This window comes from Cygnus atratus, chromosome 3 (assembly GCF_013377495.2).
Source record: "Cygnus atratus isolate AKBS03 ecotype Queensland, Australia chromosome 3, CAtr_DNAZoo_HiC_assembly, whole genome shotgun sequence".
NCBI classification, from domain to species: domain Eukaryota; kingdom Metazoa; phylum Chordata; class Aves; order Anseriformes; family Anatidae; genus Cygnus; species Cygnus atratus.
Genome location: NC_066364.1, coordinates 118104651 through 118126319, shown reverse-complemented (window position 1 = coordinate 118126319; position 21669 = coordinate 118104651). Strand labels below are relative to the sequence as shown.

The window sequence follows — 21669 nt, the reverse complement described above, 5'->3', positions numbered from 1 at the left end:
CCCAGTTATACTTCTGTGATTCTCTGGATACTAATTTGCTATTAGCAGCTCTGTTACCTGCTAGAACACATGATGTGCCAGAGCAAAATAATGGGAGCAAGTTATTAACACTTCAAGGTTGACCCGCCCTTTATCCCAGAATTCGTTCTGTGTGTCTTCTTATTGATCTGACTCATGCAGCTTTTTGTCACCTGGGAATTAACAATTCAATGTTTTATTTGACCATTTATCTCTTTAGCAAAATTGTTGCAATCTCTTTGACCTTTTAAAATGTTTATGACAAGGTGTTTGCAGTTAATTGCGCTCATAAAAGACTAAAGCCCAGATCAAGTCTAATGTGTGCTAGGAGCTAACCAAGACTTCCTTGGAAAAACATTCTAAGGTATAATGTGAGCATTTCATTTATTTGCAATATAATTAGAAGAAATAAAGATTTCCAATACCTAGAGGACCTGGACTTGGGAGAGAAACGCCACAAAATATCACTACTGTATTCTACTTTCCTACTTTTTTTGTGGGGGGAAGCATCATCTGAGGGAAGAAATTATCTAAAAATAGAATTTTTGAGGAAAACTGCAATTTATAAGTAGGTGCACATGTTTGCCTTAGTTTGGTATTGATGCCTACTGGGGGAACACCCATGTTTGCATTGCCTAAGCAGTAATTTTGCTGTTGCCATGTGCCATTTTAGCCTTTGTATAATGGCGAGAGCTCAGTATTTGGGGCTGAGATGGACAGGTCCACCCTGTCAGGTTTGTTCCTTCTTCTGGCATCACCTTCCTGCAAACATCCGCACAGGGTGTCCTACCCCCTGTCCCGCTGCTCCATCCTCCAACCCTTTCAGTAACACTGCTGCTCAGGTTCCTGCAGTCACCATGCTCCTGCCCATGGCTGTGGACAGAGATGATGCTCCCTGGCCTCTCTTCTGTGCACAGGGGCCTGTTGCAGGTAGGTGAGGCTTTGTCCCAGGGCGCAAACGCATTGTGGTAGAAGGAGCAGTGGCAGGGCTGCAGCTGGAGGGCTCCCCATGCAGTGCTGCAGATTTTCAGCCTGCGGTTATTGTTAGCATGTCATCCCCTAGGGCTATCTGTGCTGCGTGCAGGTCAGCACAGCCCCTGCATCGGGCTGTACCCAGCCCCTAGAAGGGCCCGTCTTACTCTCTTTGGCAGCACTGCTTATTATCTCACTTTGGGCACCCCAATAAATAGCTAAAATAAAATAAAAAATGGTATAAATCTGCATCCTGCCAGTAGAATTAATGGGGTCACCCTGATGTCCTCGGCTGCTGCACTGGTTTATGCCTCCTACCATGTGTGTCTGAATATGGCAGTCTGGAAATGGCTGCGCTCAGAAAGCATTAAAATTGTGTAGTCACACACTGTGAAGAAAGTGAGTCCAGCGGCAAGCTATGTGAAATTTCTCAACACCAGACAATAAACTCACTACTACCCAGACTGTGAAAATAAAACCAGTCACTCAAGAATCCTTGAACTATTTTTTTACCTAGTAAAATATTTTTGTGTGTTTGTGAGTGACTAACTCTAAAAGTCTATGTCTGCCATGCATGTACTACTGCTCTCATGTTATCAGAGTAAAAAGCAGTTTTGTGGCTTCTCCAGCTGTGTATTTCCCACAGCTAACCGAGCACATGTTCGTGTACTTTCCTGTAATTTTCAAGGCCTCCCTTTAAATGATAAGGCCTGAGGTGCTTGGCTTTTTCACATCTGCTGCTTTCCTGGAGGTCAATCAAACAGTTCTTCATTCAAGAAGTAATGGGGTCTTACAAAGGAAAACAATTATTTCACTTGAAATCTATTGATCTGGTTTCTGTGGTTCATGTGGTGTTTTGGGTGCAGAACAGTTGCTTGAAACAATTTGAGATCAATTCAAGTGTAACTGAATCAATAGAAAACCATAACTGAAATGCACTACTCTTGTTTTTTATGAGAATATATTTTTGCTACCAATAGTAATATGAGAATACTAAGGGTGATCAAAATGGAAGGTCAAAATTAGAAGCTCTTATGTGTTAGTGAGAAATACTACTTCTAGAATCAAATTTCGGTCTAGTGGGAAAGCTGAGACATGAATAGTGTTAGGAAAACATAGTGATTTTATATTTTAAAAAGCTTTTTTATAAAAGATTTCCAAAGAGTTGAGCTAATTTCTTTTCCATTCTGAGCATCGAGTCATCCAAAGCTAAATTTGCCATATTTGTGGCATTGTGTGGCATTGCTGGTATCTTTAAATAATTTTTGCTGAGAGAGGGAAAATTTTTCATTTTTTAATTACATTACTTCCACAATAAATGCTAGCTCTAGAAATTTGTAATTTTCTAACCAGGTCTCCTTTCTATATTGCCAGCACAGTTTATTTTTATTTTATTCATTTTTCCATTTCATCCAGCTGTTTTCTGTTGAGAGTTTATTCAGGCAGAAAAGTTCTGACCATTCTAAAGAAGTTGGAAACAATGGACAAGGAAAGGCAATCTGGGTATCAGAAGATGTATTTTGACATTAACCCCTTGCCTTCTGCCAGAGTACTAGCTGACAGCCAAACGAATGGAACAGAAGTTTTTGTTGCAGTAGTTGTTAATCATTACACATAATCATTTAGTCCTTTACTTAGAAAACACTGTTTTGAAAATCCTGTAAAATGCTGAATGCTGTTAGAAGTCCAACTAAAGAGGACGCTGAAAGAGGGAGGATTGCTTTCAGCTAAGTAAGTAGTGTTTCTACACATTACTTGTTCTGGGGGGATATGAACAGTTTACGATCTACAGGATGAAGATTCTAACTAATTCTTTGAATCCCCCATTTTTGTGGGCAAGGACAGCAACCACAGGAAGGTAATGCATAGTTACTAGTGAGTAAATAGTGAAAGACAAAAAGTTTAGAAGTCTTTATCCTTTTGAGAAATTCATTTTGGTTGTGAAAAAGTAGTGATTTTGCATCTTGCTAGTTGGCTTTCCTAAAACAAGTATTTGACAAATGATGGGTAGTGGATGTGGGGACAAATGTGCTCCATTACAAATGCATACTACAATAGATTTTCACAAAAGGCTGTTAAAATTTTTGTGCTGCTTAAGCAAGCTTCTGAATGCATAATTGCACCTAAAAAGAACTTTTTGGATAGGCATGGAATAGCAAGCTGTTCAGATAAACCTGCTTCATTTGCATGCAGAAATGTATTTGTGTTCAGAAATACAGGTGCCTACAGGCATAAAATATCGCACACAGAGATGAGATTGATTTAGTACTGTGAATGTTGGGAGTGTGAACAGCCTTAAAATGCTCAAATTCAGGGGGATGCTTCAGATGCTCTGTTAGGAATTTAGCTAGTCATTAGGTCTTGTCTAAACTCACTGATTTTAGCAAAATATTCTTATGACACTAGCAGCAAGAAGAATATGTAACATACTACTTACTTTACTGCCTTTTGGATCGTCAGTATGGACTGACGACTTTCTAGTTACGAAAAGTTTTACATTTTGAAAGACATGTTTTCCACACAGGTATGTCCTCAGAGCCAAGCTGCCTGGCCCAGCTTAGCTGTGTGGTGGTGTGAGGTGTTACAGAAATGGCTGAGAGAAGAGCAGCGAGTAGTGACGCACTGGTGGTAGGAGGGGAGATAAAGGGGGCAGGAGAAGATGGAGCAAGAAGACAAGAAAAATACAACAAATCTTTAGGAAGTGCTGAAAGGCATAATTAACACAGAGACAAAATGGCTTGGGAAAAGAGAGCATTGACAGACACAGCAGTGGCTCAGTATGCAGCACAGATACTCAAATGCTGCATAAATACCCATTTTCACTTTGCTGAGCTGTCCAGGTTAATCACAGGCTTTGTGCAGTGGATACCTAAGAGTCTGCTGCTGTGATGTTGGGTAGACAAACAAAATTAGCCCAAGAGTCTAGTGCTACTGTTGCTCATCCAAATGTCTGCCATTCTTTTTTCTCTGGTGCATTAGGACAGGCTTTGACTTCATTGCTGTTACTCAGTTCACTGGTGTGAGACAATGCAGAGTCAGCAACAGGATCCTTAATCTCATGACTGCTATAAAAGGGAAGTGTTCACGGGAAAGGTCCCCAAGTGCTGGGTTCAAAAAGGGATCATAAAGACTGTTTGATCTGATTTATGTATATATATATAAGGACTACAGTTTATATATATATTTATATAGCCTTATAGAAAGAGATTCTGGTGCAGAAAGACCTTGAACCACAAAATACCGAAGACCTCACTATGCATTTGCCATGTCATCATCCATTCCTGTAGACGGCTGCTGCGTCCCACTGTCAGGGGCAGGCTGCTGCGCTGAGTCACACTGGTGTGGCTCTGCTGGTGTGCTGCAGGCTCTGGGCAGTGGCCAGTGAAGACTTCCTGCTGTTGTGACCTGAAATTAGGTGCAGGAGCTGCAAGAGCGCTGATGACTACTCATAATAGTATTTGGACTGTGCCTGGGTTGCATCTGATGATGCAACTTGCATGAGGTTGAATGATGGTTTGAACACCAAAAATAGAAGTGTTGAAAAGAAGACCCTGAATCAGAAGACACAAGGTCTTCAGCCAAAACACAACACAACAGATGGAACAAATTTCCAAAGCCTAGAAGAAAGAAATGTGGGAAAGTCTCTTTTCTTGGTAAGTCTCTATTCTCGCACTTGCAAAACTGAATTTAAGTTCCCACAGTTTCAGAGCTCAAATACAATACTGTCAGCAAAACCCAAATATTTTGCTTGTAGACAACCTGTAGTATTGTTGCAATTGGCAATATTGGAAAAAATACAAGGGGTGCAGTTCTTAGCTTAGAGGCTCTGCAGTCGTAAGGCATCTGAAATCATGCAGTGGGAAAGCAGCAGTATGTTAGAGAATGTCCAGAAAGAAAACAGGACAAAAAGTCCAGAGACTAACTCCTCTCCCTAACAAATAGCTTCATGTTTGAGTGTCTCGAGTTCACAATTTCCAGAAGTTTTACAAATGTATTTTACAGTATAACAAAATGTACAAAGAGATCAAAATTTTGTTTGCGGATCTTAAAACAGGAAACATAAAATTAAGCACAGCATTTCTGCTGCACTGGATGAAAGTGGAGGTAAATAATATTTATGACTAGTTGCTCAAGTTATTGTTGCTAAAGAAAATCAGCCTGTACAAACTATTAGTGCTCCTTTTTCCAGAAGGAACAGTGGTGCATCAACCGTGGGTCTTCAGGCTGAACTCAAATAGGTAGGTGAAACCATGCTCAAGTTTTGAAGCAGTTGCCATTCCCATGCAAGCTCCCATACAAGCCGTCTGATCTTAATCATAACAAGATGTCAGTTTTGCAACACTGCTCACTGACCAGCTCCAGAGATAACTGCTAGATACCGGGGTTTATGCTGAACACCTATAGCGATGCTGAACCACTGCAGACCTGCTGGGTCCATGACTTTCTGAAAGTTATGCTACGCCGAAGAAATAACATGTTCATTTGTCTCTTCCTGCACTGGAAACCCACCCTCACACTTAGTGGCTTACACTACCTAGTTTAATTTGCCTCTGGATGTAGCTTCCTCTGAATTTAGAGACAGTCTTTGTCCATCTCTTACCTCTTGGTGTGTTCTGCCTGAGTCACTCCGTAGCTGCTGCAGTGCAGAATAGGGAGCAATGGGCTGCAGCGGAGGGGAGAGGAGCATTGTCCCCATAGACGCTGCCGCGGCAGTGAGAGCCGAGGCCAGCTGGTACATGCCTATCTGGTGCAGAGACCTTCAGCGATATCACTAAGTATAACATTAGGAACAGATCTTCCCAACTAAGACTGCTAATCTGAGGAAAACTGGGGTTAATATTCAACCCAGTTTTGTCTCCTTTCACCTTTCTTCATTCAGTGACTTCCAGTTTAATGGCAAAGTTAAGACGTGTTATCCTCAGAACAAAATTACTTCACTAGGAGGTAAATAATCTGAGGGAGAAATGGTGACGTTGAGTATTTTCATTTAACATACCAAGTGGAATATCACAATTCATTTAGGTAATAGACCACTGCAGAGACTAATTAGAAACTGTGAAAGTCAGAAATCATAAGGAGTAGTGAATCTTCTAATTAGCTGGGATTTAAAAGCTGGCAGAAAATCAAGATGCTGAGGGGCACAGTGTGGAAGAAAGCACTTGTCATGGGTGAGCAGGTAAATGCCAGGTCAGGGTCTGTGGTTTTCCTTATCTGCTTTTCCTAGTGATGTCCAAATCAACACACAAGTAGCACAGTCCACTGGAGGTCTGTCTTTATGGCATACAGGGTTAAGCAGAACAGGTAGCTTATGAGACTGACATTGGTGTCTTTCTCTGTTACCTACTGTAAGACAGAGTTACCCGGTCTGTGATACATAGGTCTCCTGTTGCTTGTGGGATGGAGCTTGAACAAACGAAGTGGGGTACACTATTCAATGAAGGCACTGTTCCTAATGGCATTAGTTGATGTAGAATTTGCTGACAGAGAAGTGCTGGAATTGAATTGGGTTTACTTTCACTGGGAGAGATTCATGCCACGTGGTAGCTCCGAGATGCTGCTTGTAGAAAGGGGGTGTATCGTTTTTTAAGACAGAATGGTTGTGAGAAAGATGGGAAATTAAAATCCTTAGTCAACTTGAGAGACAGTTCTGAGTCACTGAAGAGAGCTCTTCCCACACCACTGCTCTGTCTGTACACTGCAAACTCTAGGACCAGCATCACCCCGTCTCCACAGTGTGAAGTCTCAGCCCTGCATCTGGAGGCTCTCCAGTCCTGCGCTCTGTGCTGGAGAGCTGGAGTCTCCATCGGCATGTCTCCTCCTGCTTGCTGAGCGTCTGCCCAAGGTCGGATTAGTGGGGAGAGGCAGCTCGGCCTGCCTGAGGGCGTCCTGTGGCTGGCTCTTCCTGATCATGCTAGGCATGGCCTGGAGTGGGCTGATGCTGGACGAACACCTTGTGGTGTGGAGGGAGAGCGGCCAGGAATGTGGCTTACAGTCAGGGAATCATTTAGGTTGGAAAAGACCTTCAAGACTCAAATCCAACCAGCAACCTGGCCTAGCTTGAAATACCAAGTCTTGCTACTGAGCTTGCTCTTTACCTTTCAGTACAGATGCGACCAAAAGAAGTACCTTGTATAGTTAGTTGCCAAAAGGGATTCAAACTGAAGGATCCTTCAGAGAATAGAAAACACTACTGAGAGAACTGACGGGAAAGAGAGGGCTTACGGTAGTCATGGAAATTACAGCGGCCAGGGAAGCACCTGAAGATCAGAAAGCTAATGGGCAGTGACACTCGTGGCTCACAGTATTACAGGGAGATTTACAGTCATCCCCACTCTGTTGTAGGTGTAGCTAGTGGCCAGCATGGGTTGGCTTCAGCAATCTGCGCTTGCAGCGTAGGAAGGGGGTTCTCTGTGGGAGCTAGCTCACACACACAAACACGCACCTTAGTGTCCCACTGGGACATCTTTCTTTCCTCCCTATGTTACAGAAAAAAAAAAGAAATTGTGTCAGTGTTGTGGAAAATATTTGTCACACTTTTGCAAAGCCCTTTTAGCTTGAGAGGTCTCTGCCCTCTGAAGATTTGAAGAGCTTTAGGCTGAAGGTGTCCCATCCTGGGAAGTATTTGCACTCTGAGGCTGAGAACAGGTATTGTAGGAAAAGCAGTTGCAGTGGGTAAAATGTCAGGAAACAGCTTCAACATTTATTTTTTCCAACCCTTTGTTTCACCTAAAACCTATGTAATTTCAGAGCTAAGTGAGCACAAGTGTAGCAATAAACAAAGGCTGTACTTTGGAGAGGAGTGCATGTTTTGGAAGCCTGGGTGGTTTTCAGAAATGCTGTTTTCAGTCTCTGCTCATTAAGACAAAATAGAAACCCAAGAGAAGATTCCCAAGCAAAAAAATGCCTATGCAGTCAGTCTTCTCCAAGCTCATGCTGCTATTGACCATTGCTTGTGGATGCAAAATGTATCCAAAGAACCATTTACAAATCATTTATGATTGTGGTACCCTACCACAGGTTTACCAGAGGAAAAGGCAGATGAAATTTATATTTTAGTAGTGTTTTTCGCCATTCCTGACTTTTAAATCTATAAAAGGCTTGGTATATCGTATTGCTGTGGTTTTTAATGATTCAATACCTATTATGAAAGCCTGCATTTGGCCATGTGAATGTTGTCTGAATAAAGTTGGATACAATATATCCTAAATTAATGATGAAAAAAGAGTGAATAAATGTTGCTGGGCTCTCTGGCCTGCCAGCCTCAGCACTTTGCAGCCCTTGTCGTTGATTCTGAGCCCCAAGGAAGCAGGTTAAGCCAGGGTAGCTGTCTGAAATTGCTTGAGACTGCCCTGGGTGTTTTAATCTATCCCTGGATGTTTATGTATTCTCCTGAAACCCCAAATTTTTCAGAACAGATGGGACAGAAGGGACTTCCAATACTACAGGAGTTTGTGGAGAAGTGCCCATAACTCTTGTGTCTGCCTTGTTCTGTACCAGCTCTTAACAGTTGTCTTTACTTGAATGAGAGTGAAAATGTGGGAAATTCAGAAGGTATGGATCATTAGTAGCTGGAAATTCCTAATTTCCTCACAGAGCACAGACCCACTGCTCTTCCCCAGACTCTGCTGGGAAGTGTTGGAGCAAGGGGAAGCCCTTTCCTAGTGGTGGTCTGCTCCAGTGAAACCTGGCCACCTCAGCCTGTGCTTGTTTGCTGTCCTGGGCTGACATGCTTCCCAGCATCATGACCAGAAGAAGGGAAATGAAATTCCCTTTCCAAAAATTTAGCGTCTTCATTAATGTAGAGAAATGCAAGAATCCAAATAGAGTTAAGAACAAATCGTCACCATGTGGCTGCTATACTGAGTCATTCCATAATGGAAGGAAGCTTGAGTGCCTTTACCAAACAGTTTTTCGTTACATAGGGTATTTGGATTTCTTATATGTATGAATGTTCGATGTAACATATATGTCTAAGTTTTGAAATTTTAGCTCTTAAATTCCTGCGTTTGAAGCTTTTTCTTGGTGGATAGTCCCTATAATGCATTTATGCTTAATTTAAGAGTATTGTCTGTAACCCTGTTTAACATGATTTCTGTTTAGGAATTACTATTTGTCCTTCGAAGCTAGCGGTTGCTGTGTCTGGGAAAGTGTAACTTCAAAACAAAGAAATATCTGCCCTTGTTAAAACTGGAGAGAAGAAAGTTTCTGAGGACCTTTGGCGTGCCACCAACGTGCTGTGTGTAGCACAGATGGTTAAACAGTGCTACAAGGCTATAGTCTGATAATTCTGTTTTATGATTCTCTATTTGTCTACCACCTCTTCGATGTGAAAATGGTATAGCAAGTACTCAATAATTTACATACTGTACAATATAGCCAAATATAAATGATGCATTATTTTTCCATTTAGCCCCATTTGAATTGATTGATTACCAAATCTTACATTTATCATTTATCAGCATTGCGATTATTTATAACTTTTGCTGAGTTTACAAAGTAATGCATCAGTCAAGAAGCTGAGTTGCTCTTCCCTGATTTGTAATGGATATTGTAATGATCAAAACCTGATCCTTATGTTGTTTATTTATTTTATTTCATCAACACTGAGCTTGGAAAGGATAGCCAGAAGATACAGGGCCAAAGCTAAGGCTCAGAAAGAAGACCTCCCCCCCCTTTTTTTTTTCTTTTTTTTTTCTTTTTTTTTTCTTTTTTTTTTCTTTTTTTTTCTTGTTTTGTGTTTTTGACTTTTAATAGTTATTTTAAAAATAAGTGTATCACAAGAAGGACAAGAATAGGTGACCAGGCAGCCAGTGTCACCCAGGCCAGAGCCCAAGGAGGATACACCTGCTATCTTTTCATTTGCCTCCTACCTGCACTGGTTGGTAACAGCTGGGCATGGCTGAGGTTTCACTTACTCGGCTCCTGGGGTCTTCATCACAAGCTAGTTGCATTTTCCCTACAGTGGGCTTTAGGCATTGTGATTTTTTTATGGGCTAGATCTTTGTGGTAAGCTGCTTTACAATTTGAGCACATTTAAACTCTGTGTAGGGTACAGCTGGAAAGCATGCCTGCTTTCCCTCCCCTGAATCCACACAGAATCCTCAGTTACCCTAATTGTTTTCCTGGCTTCCCCTGCAGTTCAGGGCAGCCTTTCCCTCTTCTGTCCCTCCACGCTCCCGAGGTGGTGGTCCTTCCATGGGAAGCTCTGTGGAGGAGCCAGGTTGACACCCAGAGCTCTGAAATCTTCCCCATTTAAAACTGCAATCCTGATTCATTGCGAGTGAAGCGAGTGAGGGTGGTGATGAATTTGAGTCTGGTAAAGCAGACAAACAGGGGGTGCTGGCCCTGCTAAAAAGTTCTTGAGTTGGAATAATTGTAGAAGTTATTTGAGTAGAAAAATCACAGAATAGGTCCTTTTTTGGCTGTTGATAGCTTTCGTGTTTAATCACCGCGCAACCTTGTGTGATTGGGACTCGCCTAATTGATTTCATGATGACAATTGCAGTAGCAGGCAGGAGCACACCCACAAAGCGTGTTGCGGGAGATGCACGCAACGTGCAGCTCGCGGGGCTTTTCCCTATCCCCTATCCTTATTAACGTTGGCTTTGCTAAAAGAAAAGAAGATTGAACATAAAAAGCTGAAGGTCGTCCATACAGTTGTCTCAATAGCAATCTGTGTGACTTTAACCCTGTTGAGGAAAAGTAATTACCCTTTGGCTTCTGGTGACCTCAACTAACCTTTGCTGAAGGACCAGAGAAAATAAAGGCTGACCAACAGCCTGCCCTTCCTGCCCTGTGGTTAACCCGCGTGGGGAATGAAGAACACCCTCAACAATAGGATGTGAAAATGTTGCCATGGAAATATCATTGGAAGAAGAAACAAAAATCTATTACAATTAATAGTGTTTTATTAGGTGACTCCTATAGAACTGTTTAATCCACGGAAGTTGCTCTATCGTGAGATCTGGGGTCAGGAAATTTCAGGAGGAACAGAAGCAGGAGGGAGAGTGTACCTCTTTAAAAATTCAAGAGCTGTTGGCAGAGCTGGGATGGTTTGTATGAGATAAAAGAATGAGGTTTGTGTTGCACACTCTAAGTATGGGAAGTAATAGCAAAGAATAGATGCAATTACTGTAATTGCAAATGATAACCACTAGCTATCCAATGGTCAGGGAGAGTATTGATACACAAATACTTTGGTTTTGTTATATGGCGAATAGCAAGAGTCATTTAGCTTTTTGTATTTTTGTTCACAACGCTGAGCCCTTGCCGAGAGAACATCAGGTTATTTGCAGAGGGTATCCTGCTTTTGTGTCTCTGATATTTTCAAATCATCTCCTATCATGCTTTTATTTTGATATTTTTTTTTCGCTCCTTTTGCTATTTATTAAATTTGATGCCTTACAATACCTAATATTCAATCTCTGATAAATTAACTGGTCTGCTTTGTTGTGTTTTAGGCTGAACCTTGTGCTGTTCGTTACCCCAGCTGTGGCTAGTTTCAGCTGGAGCTGGAGCTGGCAGTGCTGCACTTTTTCAGAAGTAGCTTAGCAGTTTCTAGCAAATTTTGATGGTTCTTTGAGCACACAAAGACAAAAATTTTTGAAGACATAATCCACATGTTGATGATCTACGATATTCCAGTTTTAGTGCATGATATAGCACTTCAATTAAGTAAATTCCGTGATGTTTCCTTATTTATGTGACAATTTACAATACTCAATTTAATTTATTTTTTAATAAAAAAGTTTTAAATGTGTGTTTCTATCTGTGTGTACCTAAAAAAAAATTAAATTATTGTATGGCTTTTAAGAGAAATTAAGAGAATTTTAGCAGGTTTGTTTTAAGACGTTAATACACAATTGTATGCATATGCTTTCTGGTATTGAAAATTAATTCAATATAACACATTACTTACAAAACATGTTTTGAGAATGTTGTACAAAGTTATACACCAACTTTCTTTTTTGGTCTTGTTCCCCAAGTACAAATATTTTAAATGCTAAGAAGATGTCAACTAAAATACTTTAATTAGTGTTACGGATAATCTTGCTGTTAGTTTAAATGGGCACAGGACTGTGCCCTGACTGCATATTTCTTGTAATGAAAGCTGAAAGCATGATAAGGAAATGAGTTGTGGTAAGCATCATATTAAAATCTTTTCCTTCTTTTAAAATGGTGAATAAGATTTTTTTTTCTCCAGTATTTTTGTGTCAGCTTCCAGTAATACAGCTGTGGATTTTTACCACGAGAGTTCTTCAACTTAAGAAGGTTTTCAAATGTTAATTTGCGAAGAGAACACAGTATGCTGGAAAGAACCAAACTTACTTCTGCATGAAAAAGACTTTCACATGCAACATCGAAATAATTTTCTGTATTGCAAATACAATAATTATCTCAACCTTTTCCTAGTTATAACAATATTGCTCATTTTTAAGTTTGTTGCCATTGCAAATTTTTGAGCACAGAGTGCAGTGTGTCTAGATGCAGAAGTACAGTAGAGACAGTGCACTCTGCCTTTTATTTATAACATGGAAACTTGTCTGTTGCTTTAAAATGAACTCTGTGTTGCTATATTCATTTATAACCGGGTGAACACTTAAAATGACTTTGGTCAGATTTCTTTGTGCAAGCTTGTATTTCAACTTATGAAACCAGTGCAGGTCCAGGATCAAGGCAATGTGCTTTCATTAATTTTCAAGAATAATTTCCACGTCACTGGCTCCAAAGCATTGTTTGCTCAGATAACTCACCTGGTCGTGGTGCTGTGGGGAGCTATTACCTGTTTCGTTGACTGTTGCGCTTTCTCCCTTGGGGTAGTGCCCAGGTTCTCATGTTAATCCATCTTCATTTCCAAGTGCTCCAGGTCCATGGTATTCTGGCTGAAGCTCAGAACAAAATTCATGGAAGTCCAGCATTGTACGTGGAGTTTCTGCTGCTGTGTTTATTGTAAGAGAAAGAAAGCAGAAGAAGAATTACCATGTGTTACTCAAAGGTAAGCATATTGATAACCTGCTCTGTTTTCAATACTTTGAGAAGTTTGAGAAATCCCTTTAAATTATGCACATCATATTATGTGTGTACTAGAAGCTGTTGTTAAGGTGTCTTCACCTTCACTTGTGGATTGTCTTCTGTCCTGCTTTAATTTTGGTACATAGGCTGAAGCTTTTTTCCATTTTAGCCTAACATAATTCCAAGGCCTGAGAAATATTTGCATTCATGAAATGTTTGCATTCCAATTTGGGGATTAATAAAGATAGAGGACTCGAGGATCTTAGAACCATTAGTTGTTCCTGTTTGCCACAAAAAGGATTTTCTGCCTGACTTACTAATGAACTGTATATACTCTGCTTTGTAATGTGTTTCATACTTTCATTCTCTGAAATATATTGTCTGCCATTGTCAAATTAATGGGAAATTAAATACAAAGTCTATTTGAAGGATATTATTTTATTGCATCACTGTTATTTTGATATGACCATACAGGTGTAAGTTATGTTATGCTAAGCATAGTATAACTTATATAAAAAAGGTAGGTAGGTAATAGCAAAGCAAAATAGTCAGAAATATTTTTCATTCAAGTCCAAAGTCTGGTCACATGCAGTCACATTCTTTAAAACCTAAAACCTATTTTTACTTAAATTAAATCTGTTCATTGCTATTTCAACCATAAAACATGAAAATGTAGTTTGGTAGCTAATGATTAATCTCGCTAGCATAGAATCATATATATGTTGTGGAAAGTCAGAAGTGAAATAATTTCTACGTTATTCTGACCTGATAAATTCACAGACATACATAAAATGCAGGGCTTTCAAATATGCTACAATTCTTAAAGCTTTAATTAATCTAACATTGCATAACCAGTGCATTTAACTAGTGGCCTCCTATTGTTCTATAGCTTTATATGAGAATATTATGCTTCTTAAGAGAAAGACTGCCAATACCGAGGTTTAAATATTACATATATGTTATAGAGAGAAAAGAGAATTGATTCAGTCATTAATGGTAATTCTGGCAGAAATATTAGTTATAACAAGATTACTTTGTGGCAAACTATAATATTGAAAGTACTGAATGAACATCTGATTCTCAGAAACGTAAATACAGGCTGAATATCCAAGGCATTGCAGAAATGTTTACAGTTTATTTTAGCAATTTGCAAACACTACAGAGGAGATATTTTTTATAAAATAGTATGACATTTCTGTAGCAAATTTCTGTCACTTTAAAGTCATCTCCTAGCTATTTATTAATAATACAGCAATAAAACATAGAATATAGTTTCGATAAGTGTTTATTGGTATCCTGCATCACACAAACAGATAAGTAAATCTTTATCTTGATAGTTTTGTTTTTAAATCAACAGCAGTATTAGATATCCTAAAAGTTACCATAGTCATTAAATACCTTATAGTGCTGTATCCCTGGTAATCCAATTTACAAAACTATATTCTCAGCAGAAACTCCTGGGGTATACAGTAGTTCTCTTCAGTAAGCCCTTCCTGCTTTTTCTTGTCATGAAGCAGTGATGGTACATTTTATCCTGTTGATAATTTGACTCTCTTTAAACTATTGCTTGTTGACCCACTGGATTGGTCTTTATTAGGGTGGAGGTAGCTGGAAGATTGAAGGACTGCAGACCATATATCATTCTTCCTTTTTTACTGTACCTTAATATTCAACATAGCATCATTATTCTGAGGCAAAAGCGAAAAGCTGGTCCATCATATATTCCACACATTGCTAGTCTTTCCTCTATGTCCTGCAGTGCTAGAGAGGGGGATTGTTGCTGCAGAAAAAAAAAATCTGGCCATAGTGCAGGAATAATCACTGCAGTCCGGCTCACCCCCACACCTCTCTTTCTCTCTCTCTCTCCTTCTCTCTCCCTCTGTTTGAGGCCCCAGCTGATTCAGTCTGCATCCATCCATACATAAATCATTGCCCTTATTCTATTGGTTACATGGTACATGGCAAGTATTGATTTTTTCCGTTGCCTCATTGCTGGAGAACCCATGGTTTTTGTGAGACTGAAAATGCAAAATTTTTTGCCGGAGATCTTGTCAAGGTACAAAAATGACAAGCAAGGAGGGTGCTATTTTAAGGTTTCTGTGACTTAAAAATCTTCGCCTTCCCTGTTCTACTCTATGTTTGCCTGTGTCCCGAAAAGTCGTGGCTTGTTTAATCACTACTGCTTTAGGTAGGCTTAGTGGCTAAGCAGCAGGAGAATAAGTAAACAGAAGCAGGGCCTGGCCAGTCGGAGGAAGACATTGCTTAATTATTAGAAGTTTAATTGTCTTCTGAAACATGAACAAAAAGATAAAGAACAATATGAAAATGATGGCATTTCAAGGGAAGAAATGAGTCCTAGGCATAGGATGATAACATGCTGTAGAAAAAGGGGCATTCAATTTCTTTCTGCATAACAAAAATATAGCAGCATGCTTAATTCTTGTGATAGGTCTTTGTAGCATTTTGAAACCGATTTGCTAACCCCTTATCAGTATGACTGCTGCAATGAGTTAGTTTTCCTCAGCATTCAAAGCTGCCTGCGAATGTCTCACAAAGATGGCACCTCGTTTCCTCAAAAAAGTGTTTTTGAGGAACAGGAAGCCTGGGTTATGAGGCAGATTATGAGATGTTCTACTTCAGTAACTGACAATTCCCTGGTCTAAGAGTCTGTCTTACTGAGAGCCTGATCCAAAACATATTGGAGTCAACAGGAATGCTTTCAATGACTCTATAGGTGCTGGCTCAGCTTCAGCTTGCACAGAAGACAGTATTTTCTTTTTTTCAGAAACCACCACTTTCCCTCGTTTTGAAGAAGCAAAATGGATTGGGATGAGTGGTTTAGAGATGGGAGTACGTTATTATTGTATTTCATCTGATTGCATCTTTTAACACTTTTAAACGTGATGTATGCAAACGACTGTGAATTTTATTTAATGTCTGTAATGAAAAATGCGACCCGTGCCTATCCCCTACCATCCCCAATTACTCTATCTTGCTTTTACATTGTTGGTTTTTTTTTTTGCATTTGAAAGCCACTGAAATCAGTTCTTGTTTTCATCTACACTGCCTTTAGACTCTGGTGTTCCAACAAATGTTGTGTGATCTCCATTTAAGTCACTGTACCCAATTTCTGCCAATTGCACATTGAAAGCAGCTGATATTTTCTGTCTATTGTTTGCATGCAAATCAAGTGCCTTAAACAAAATACACCTTTAGAGCTTTTGTGTTTCTGGGGCTGGAGGAATTGAGGATAAAGCTGAAGTTATCAGTAGGGAATCCCCAGACTGATACCTTCTCTTGCTGTATGGGACATGCAGGAGCTGAAAACGTGGTGTGTTGCTGGTCCTCTAATTGGAAACAGGGGCTGGGCTGTTTGACCAGCCTTTCCCCGAGCTGGCTGCGCTCCTGCCTGCCTGACCTGAGCCGTGGGTCGTGCTGGAGTGAGCCATCTCCCCTAGGCAGGCTAGGTTGGGGCAATTGCCTTCTTACTGAAACATGTTTTGGTACAAATGTATGTTGCAACGGTTTTAATCAAATTGATATATAAGAAGATGTAACTTGAAATAAAAGAAAAATAGCAAGACTGTTGGAAACATGAATTTTGGATTCATATTCTTTTTGCTTAGGAAAATTTGCCTTCGGCAAATGAGCTTCTTGCTTCACCAGAAGTGTAGTACCAGTGCAAAATGGGCCTTTTGTCCCTCTGAAAACCGTAACCTTTTCTGCTGTGTTCTGTATACATATGGGCAAGACCTCTGTATTCAGTGGTAGTTTTTGTAGTAATTCAAATGAGAACTGTTGTGTTATCTTTGTGACAGTGGCTCCGACAAAAGGGTTTGGTACGTGTCTTTACATTAGACATTCAAGCCAAGGTTTAAGTTCACTCCTTTAACCTTTATTAATAAAAAAGAAGGGTTATTTGGCTAGCCAGGGTAGCAGAACACCCGTAGTTCAGTGGTTATAACACAGAGAAAAGACACTAAAGAAATACTTGTCTAAATCTGAATATTACCAAGTGCGTTTCATCAGTTTCTTAGAGAGTATGAGGACAGAAAATGCTTTCAGAAATTGCCCCTGTTTCACAAGCTTTTAGGACTCACCTTCAGTAGGGCATTATCCCCTTATATATGTTTCCATGGAGCCTCCCAGCCTGGAGGTTGGGGCATTCATAAAGTAATTGGCCTATCTTTGTTAAAATATTTTTCCTATAGCCTATGATACTCCTTAACCAAGGTGTGTTTGTGTCACAGCTCTGGGGCATTTTGGTTAAAAGCCTGCAGATGCTGTATGCACACACCACAGAAATGCTTTATATACACTTACGGGTTATGAACAAGGGAATACCGTAGATTTCTTCCCCTTGAAAGGAACATAAGTCACACGATAGTCCAGCAGCCATCCTTCCAGTGTGTGTGGAAAATCATCTTGACATTGCCAGTTGTTTCCAGAAAGAAAGCGGAAAACAGTGTCATTCCAGAGCATGGACCAACACGCTGTCCTCCTGCAGATGCTATGGGAGAGGCTGTGCCCACCGCTCTCTGGGGATGCGGCCAGTTCCAAGAAGTGTGACGGGATTTTCACCACACTCCTGAGACCCTGCTGGAAAGGGGAGCCACCTGCTCCCCAGGCTGGTGCTCCTGGCAGTCACTTATGCTTACAGATAGATGCACGTAGATGGTGGTCAGAACCTACCCCGAGGCCCATGCTGAAGCTTTGTTGGGCACCAACCCCGAACCATAGCCGTTTTCTGGCCTGCTTCATAATGGCAAGGTGAATTTAGTGAAGCCAATTCAGCTAGCTTCTTTTTGCATCTCTCTCTTGAAGGAAGACAAGCATTGGTCCTTGCAGGTGGACATGAGAATTAATACATAACAATGACAAGAGGTCAAAGGATTTGTCCTGTAGCAACTAATAATGATATCTTTGTAGAAAATACAAATGAGAAGAACAGACAGCCATGCGAACTGCAAACTGCGGTTGTGTAAGTTGGAGCTGAAGCAGTCAGGGCCATTAACCCTTCCCTGAGCAGAGCGGCAGAGCAGCTGCCCTTTTCCCCACGACCTTGGGAAGCCGTCAGCCCACAGTGCTCCCTTCGGGGTCACACGTGGATGCCGCATCCGGAGTTAGAACAAGCTGCTGACAGCCTGGGCCAAGCGACCCCTGTCTCCTTTCACCCGTGGCCAGTGCCTTGCCATACTGCGCACAGCTGTATCTCTGCTAATGACACATCAGCAAATTATGCGTCTGTTGGGCAAGAGCAGACTTTCATCCTCAAAGGCCTTCATAAATAAGGTTGTGATGCAGAAAAATAATGCTTGATAGTATCTCTGTTTTGTAGGTGAAGAAATTACACGAAGATCTGGCACCGAAGCTGGGATGATGTTTGAGAGCTCCTGCTTGCGACACGTGGGAAAATTGCTAGAGGACCATGTACGTGGGGAAGTTTGACCCCTATAATGCTGCCAAGGACAGAGAGGTCTTCGGTGGGTTGCTTAGCAAGCATTAGTCACAAAAGCATCTGGCTCAGCTCAAACCTGTAGGTTGCATTTTCTCAATAAATAAATAAATAAAAGATGAAAGAGAAGGAAATAACAACACAAAGTCCTTTCTGCAGGAGGGCCTGCCTCTCTTTCTGCTTTCCTCAGCCTGTTATTGTGTAAATCACTCTGTTATATCCAGCAAATTAACTACACACACTGCAACATGCTGTAGGAAGTCTGGTGTGGATTTATCCATTTAAATAGGAGTGGGGTATAGTGCCACTTCATTTAACCCATCCTCAGTGCCGCATGAGATCCCAGAAAAGTTATTCAGCAATAATTTTAAATCCCATCCCTGGGAAGAAAAAATAAAATAGCTTGGGACTATACAGTTGGAGGCTGTAGTTGCAATAAAATCCAGAAAAAGGTTATTTTACCTGAATTTATCGCTTAGCAACCAAGAACCTACCTCCTGAGATCCCTGTTCATGGGTTACCAAGTAACTGGCTGTGACAATTACCAAACAGCTGTCCCAGGAATCTACATAGCCTTTAACCTCCGTCAGCTGAGAGATGGGCTGATGACAGCTAACAAACAATAGAAACACACCCTAATATTTTATTTAAGAGCTGAGGGAAGCCACAGCTGTATGGTTCATTCAGCCAGCTGGATTTAACTGCTTCGAACCGTGTGGCGTGGCTTCAGGAAACTGCTCTGCAGCCATGCCCTGTGTTTAAAGATGTGCTGGGGGTTTATTCCTCCGAACTTTATCTCCGATAATTGAATCCACACTATCAAGACAGGTTTTGCTGTTGTGTAGGAATGTAATTATGAAGGGTTTTTTGTTGGTGGTATTTTTTTTTCTTATTATTTTATTTACGTAGCTAACGGTTTACAGATTTTTTCCATTAATTTATTGTGTTGACGTTGGGGTTTACGGAATGTAACTGTTCCACTAATTATCAGTGAAAGGGAGAACATTATGTATCAAAGTAATAAAGGATCAATTTAGGAGGGAAAAAGCGTAATTAAGACTGGTAAGGCAGAATTAAAAGAAAAAGAATACCGAGCTTGAATATTGAGAAGAGCTTCTTGTAAATGAGGTGGATTATGTTTGGGGGTGGTTTCCCAAAGGAAACAAGGGGAACTGCAATCTCCAGTGTGTACAAGTAAGCTGAGGACAGTGTAAAACACTGGAAATGTTGGATAGACTAATGCAGGTGTCAGTCTGTGTGGAAATGTTTTTTTTTTCCTTCCATTTTTACTTTCTGTGATTTTACAACGTTACAAGTAGCAGTCAGCAAACCTGCAACAAATTGCAAACACACCATTTTGTGCTGGCACTTTAGATGCCCTGAGTAGGGAGAGATTTATGGACGTGCCTTGTGCTACAAGTTCTCAGGGGTTCCTTTTAGTTTAAAATAGAAACAGGAAAAAACGGGTTGGGAAGCTAAGGCCCCATTCACGTGTACAGATCCCAGGCACACAAGCTGGAAGAGCAGGGAGCTCGCTCTTTCTCTTTCTGCAGGCTCGGTACAGGTATCGAGGGGCAGAGCATTTGGAAATCAGTCACCTTGCTGCTGCTGGCCTTGCTCCAGCATATTCTAGCTGAGATATTATGGTGTACTCTGGCATGTTCCATGTGCTGCAACAGCAAGAGCCAGCTCAGGAGATCTTTCACCTGATTTCCACAAGCACCAAGTTCAAAAAGGGAACTTTCCCCTGGCCACTTATGGTAGAAGCCTTGTCCTTCTAGAACCTGGAGGGGGTTCTTCAAGTGGCTGGTCAAAGTGGACTAGATTTAATTTGTTTAGATCTACATTTGTTTGTTTTTATACATCATTTTTAAAGCATGGCTGCAAAGCTGATAACCTTTACTTTCTCACTGCACACAGCTGTACTTATTTTCAGGTACTCAGGCTGATGAGGAATTTTTGGTTCCTCAAATAGGTTTAAAAAAACAACCCAACAAAAGTGCACCACCAACCCCATAGCCACATCAGCACCATTTCTTCTAGTGCAGTAACATCTTGGGGGCATGAGGGTGTCCTGCTGCATGTCCTAATCACCTTGTCTTACAGATTGTGTAAGGACCACATTGCCAAAATTGTTGTTCTCTTTGGTGTTGGAGTATCATTAAGTAGCCCAGGTTATTGCATTGCCTTCATGTTAACGTTGTGTAATGGGAAGAGCTGACAGCTTGTGAGATTGGGTTGGTTATCTCTGAGGCCAGTTTTTGAGTTCATTGTGCAATGTTACTTTTCCCTGTTTACATTTAAAAAAGACACTCAAAGAGTGTTAGGTCCGCTACATCAAATACGCAGAAGATGGGATAAGCCTGGGGAAATCTTTTTCCCATGCATGCATTGTGACCGTGTGGTAAGAGGCCATGTGACACTAAGGATGGCTTGTAGTTAGCGACTGCAGTCCTCATATTTATCCCCAGGCCTTTGCATATCTGCTGTGGACATTTGGCCGGGCTCGTAAACTCTGTTAACTCAGATGTGTAAGGGAAATAGCACTGTGAGTGTGTGCGCCCCGGTGCACCCTTGAGGAGGGCAGAGCAACGGTGGGGGAATGAATCCCAAACTTGTCACTGCCCAGAGAATGGTTCTTCTGCTGCATTTGTGTGGTCCTTGAGCTCAGAACCAAAGGTGCTTTCGCTCCTAAGCTGCTTACTGCCTTATTTGGGTATGAAGGGAAGGGCAGGAGATGGCAGTGACAGTCTTACTCGCACCCTGTCCTGCTACTCATTTGTCTCTGTGGGAGAATTGGGATACAGGAAGGCATTGCTGGGACGTTCTTTCTGTCTCTTGATGACAGAGCATGGTTGTCCTGTTTTCTGGCTGGTAGCTGGTTGGTTACATTGACAGATGTTGCAATGATTCTTTTGGCACTATTCTGTTGTGCTGACTGTTCAAACAGGAAATTCATCTTTTAGTATTTGCACATGTTAAATGTTTGTTTTAGTAGGAATCGCTCTGACAGCAGGCTGGTCAAACAGTGTATTTTTGGAGCAGCAAACTCTGGAATTCTCAAAGTCCTTGTCGTCCCATAGGTCTGCTGGTGCTTGGCCTGGAGCCCTGTTCCACGAAATACCACAGATCTGGCTCCTGAGGAGAGGAGACGTGAGCTTCTGAGCTCCAGGTTGCTGCTGTTTCACTCTCAGGATGACGTGTTCCTGTGT

At 41.1% G+C, this 21669-nt stretch overlaps 1 protein-coding gene across 4 annotated transcripts in view; it reads left to right on the top strand.

Moving 5' to 3' along the window:
* Nucleotides 1–21669, top strand: part of CCDC85A (coiled-coil domain containing 85A) — a 182408-nt gene that overhangs the window by 44346 nt on the left and 116393 nt on the right. The window contains exons 1-2 of one of the 4 annotated variants that reach the window (XM_050709440.1): nucleotides 4281–4643; nucleotides 12849–12985. The exons of 1 other annotated variant lie outside the window; for it this stretch is intronic. In XM_050709440.1, the coding sequence (XP_050565397.1) occupies nucleotides 4488–4643; nucleotides 12849–12985 (293 nt within the window). In that variant the 5' untranslated portion in view covers nucleotides 4281–4487. Of the gene's footprint in view, nucleotides 1–4280; nucleotides 4644–12845; nucleotides 12986–18340; nucleotides 18536–21669 lie in introns of those variants that run through there. 2 more of the 4 variants (XR_007707945.1, XM_050709441.1) reach the window with 2 other exon arrangements.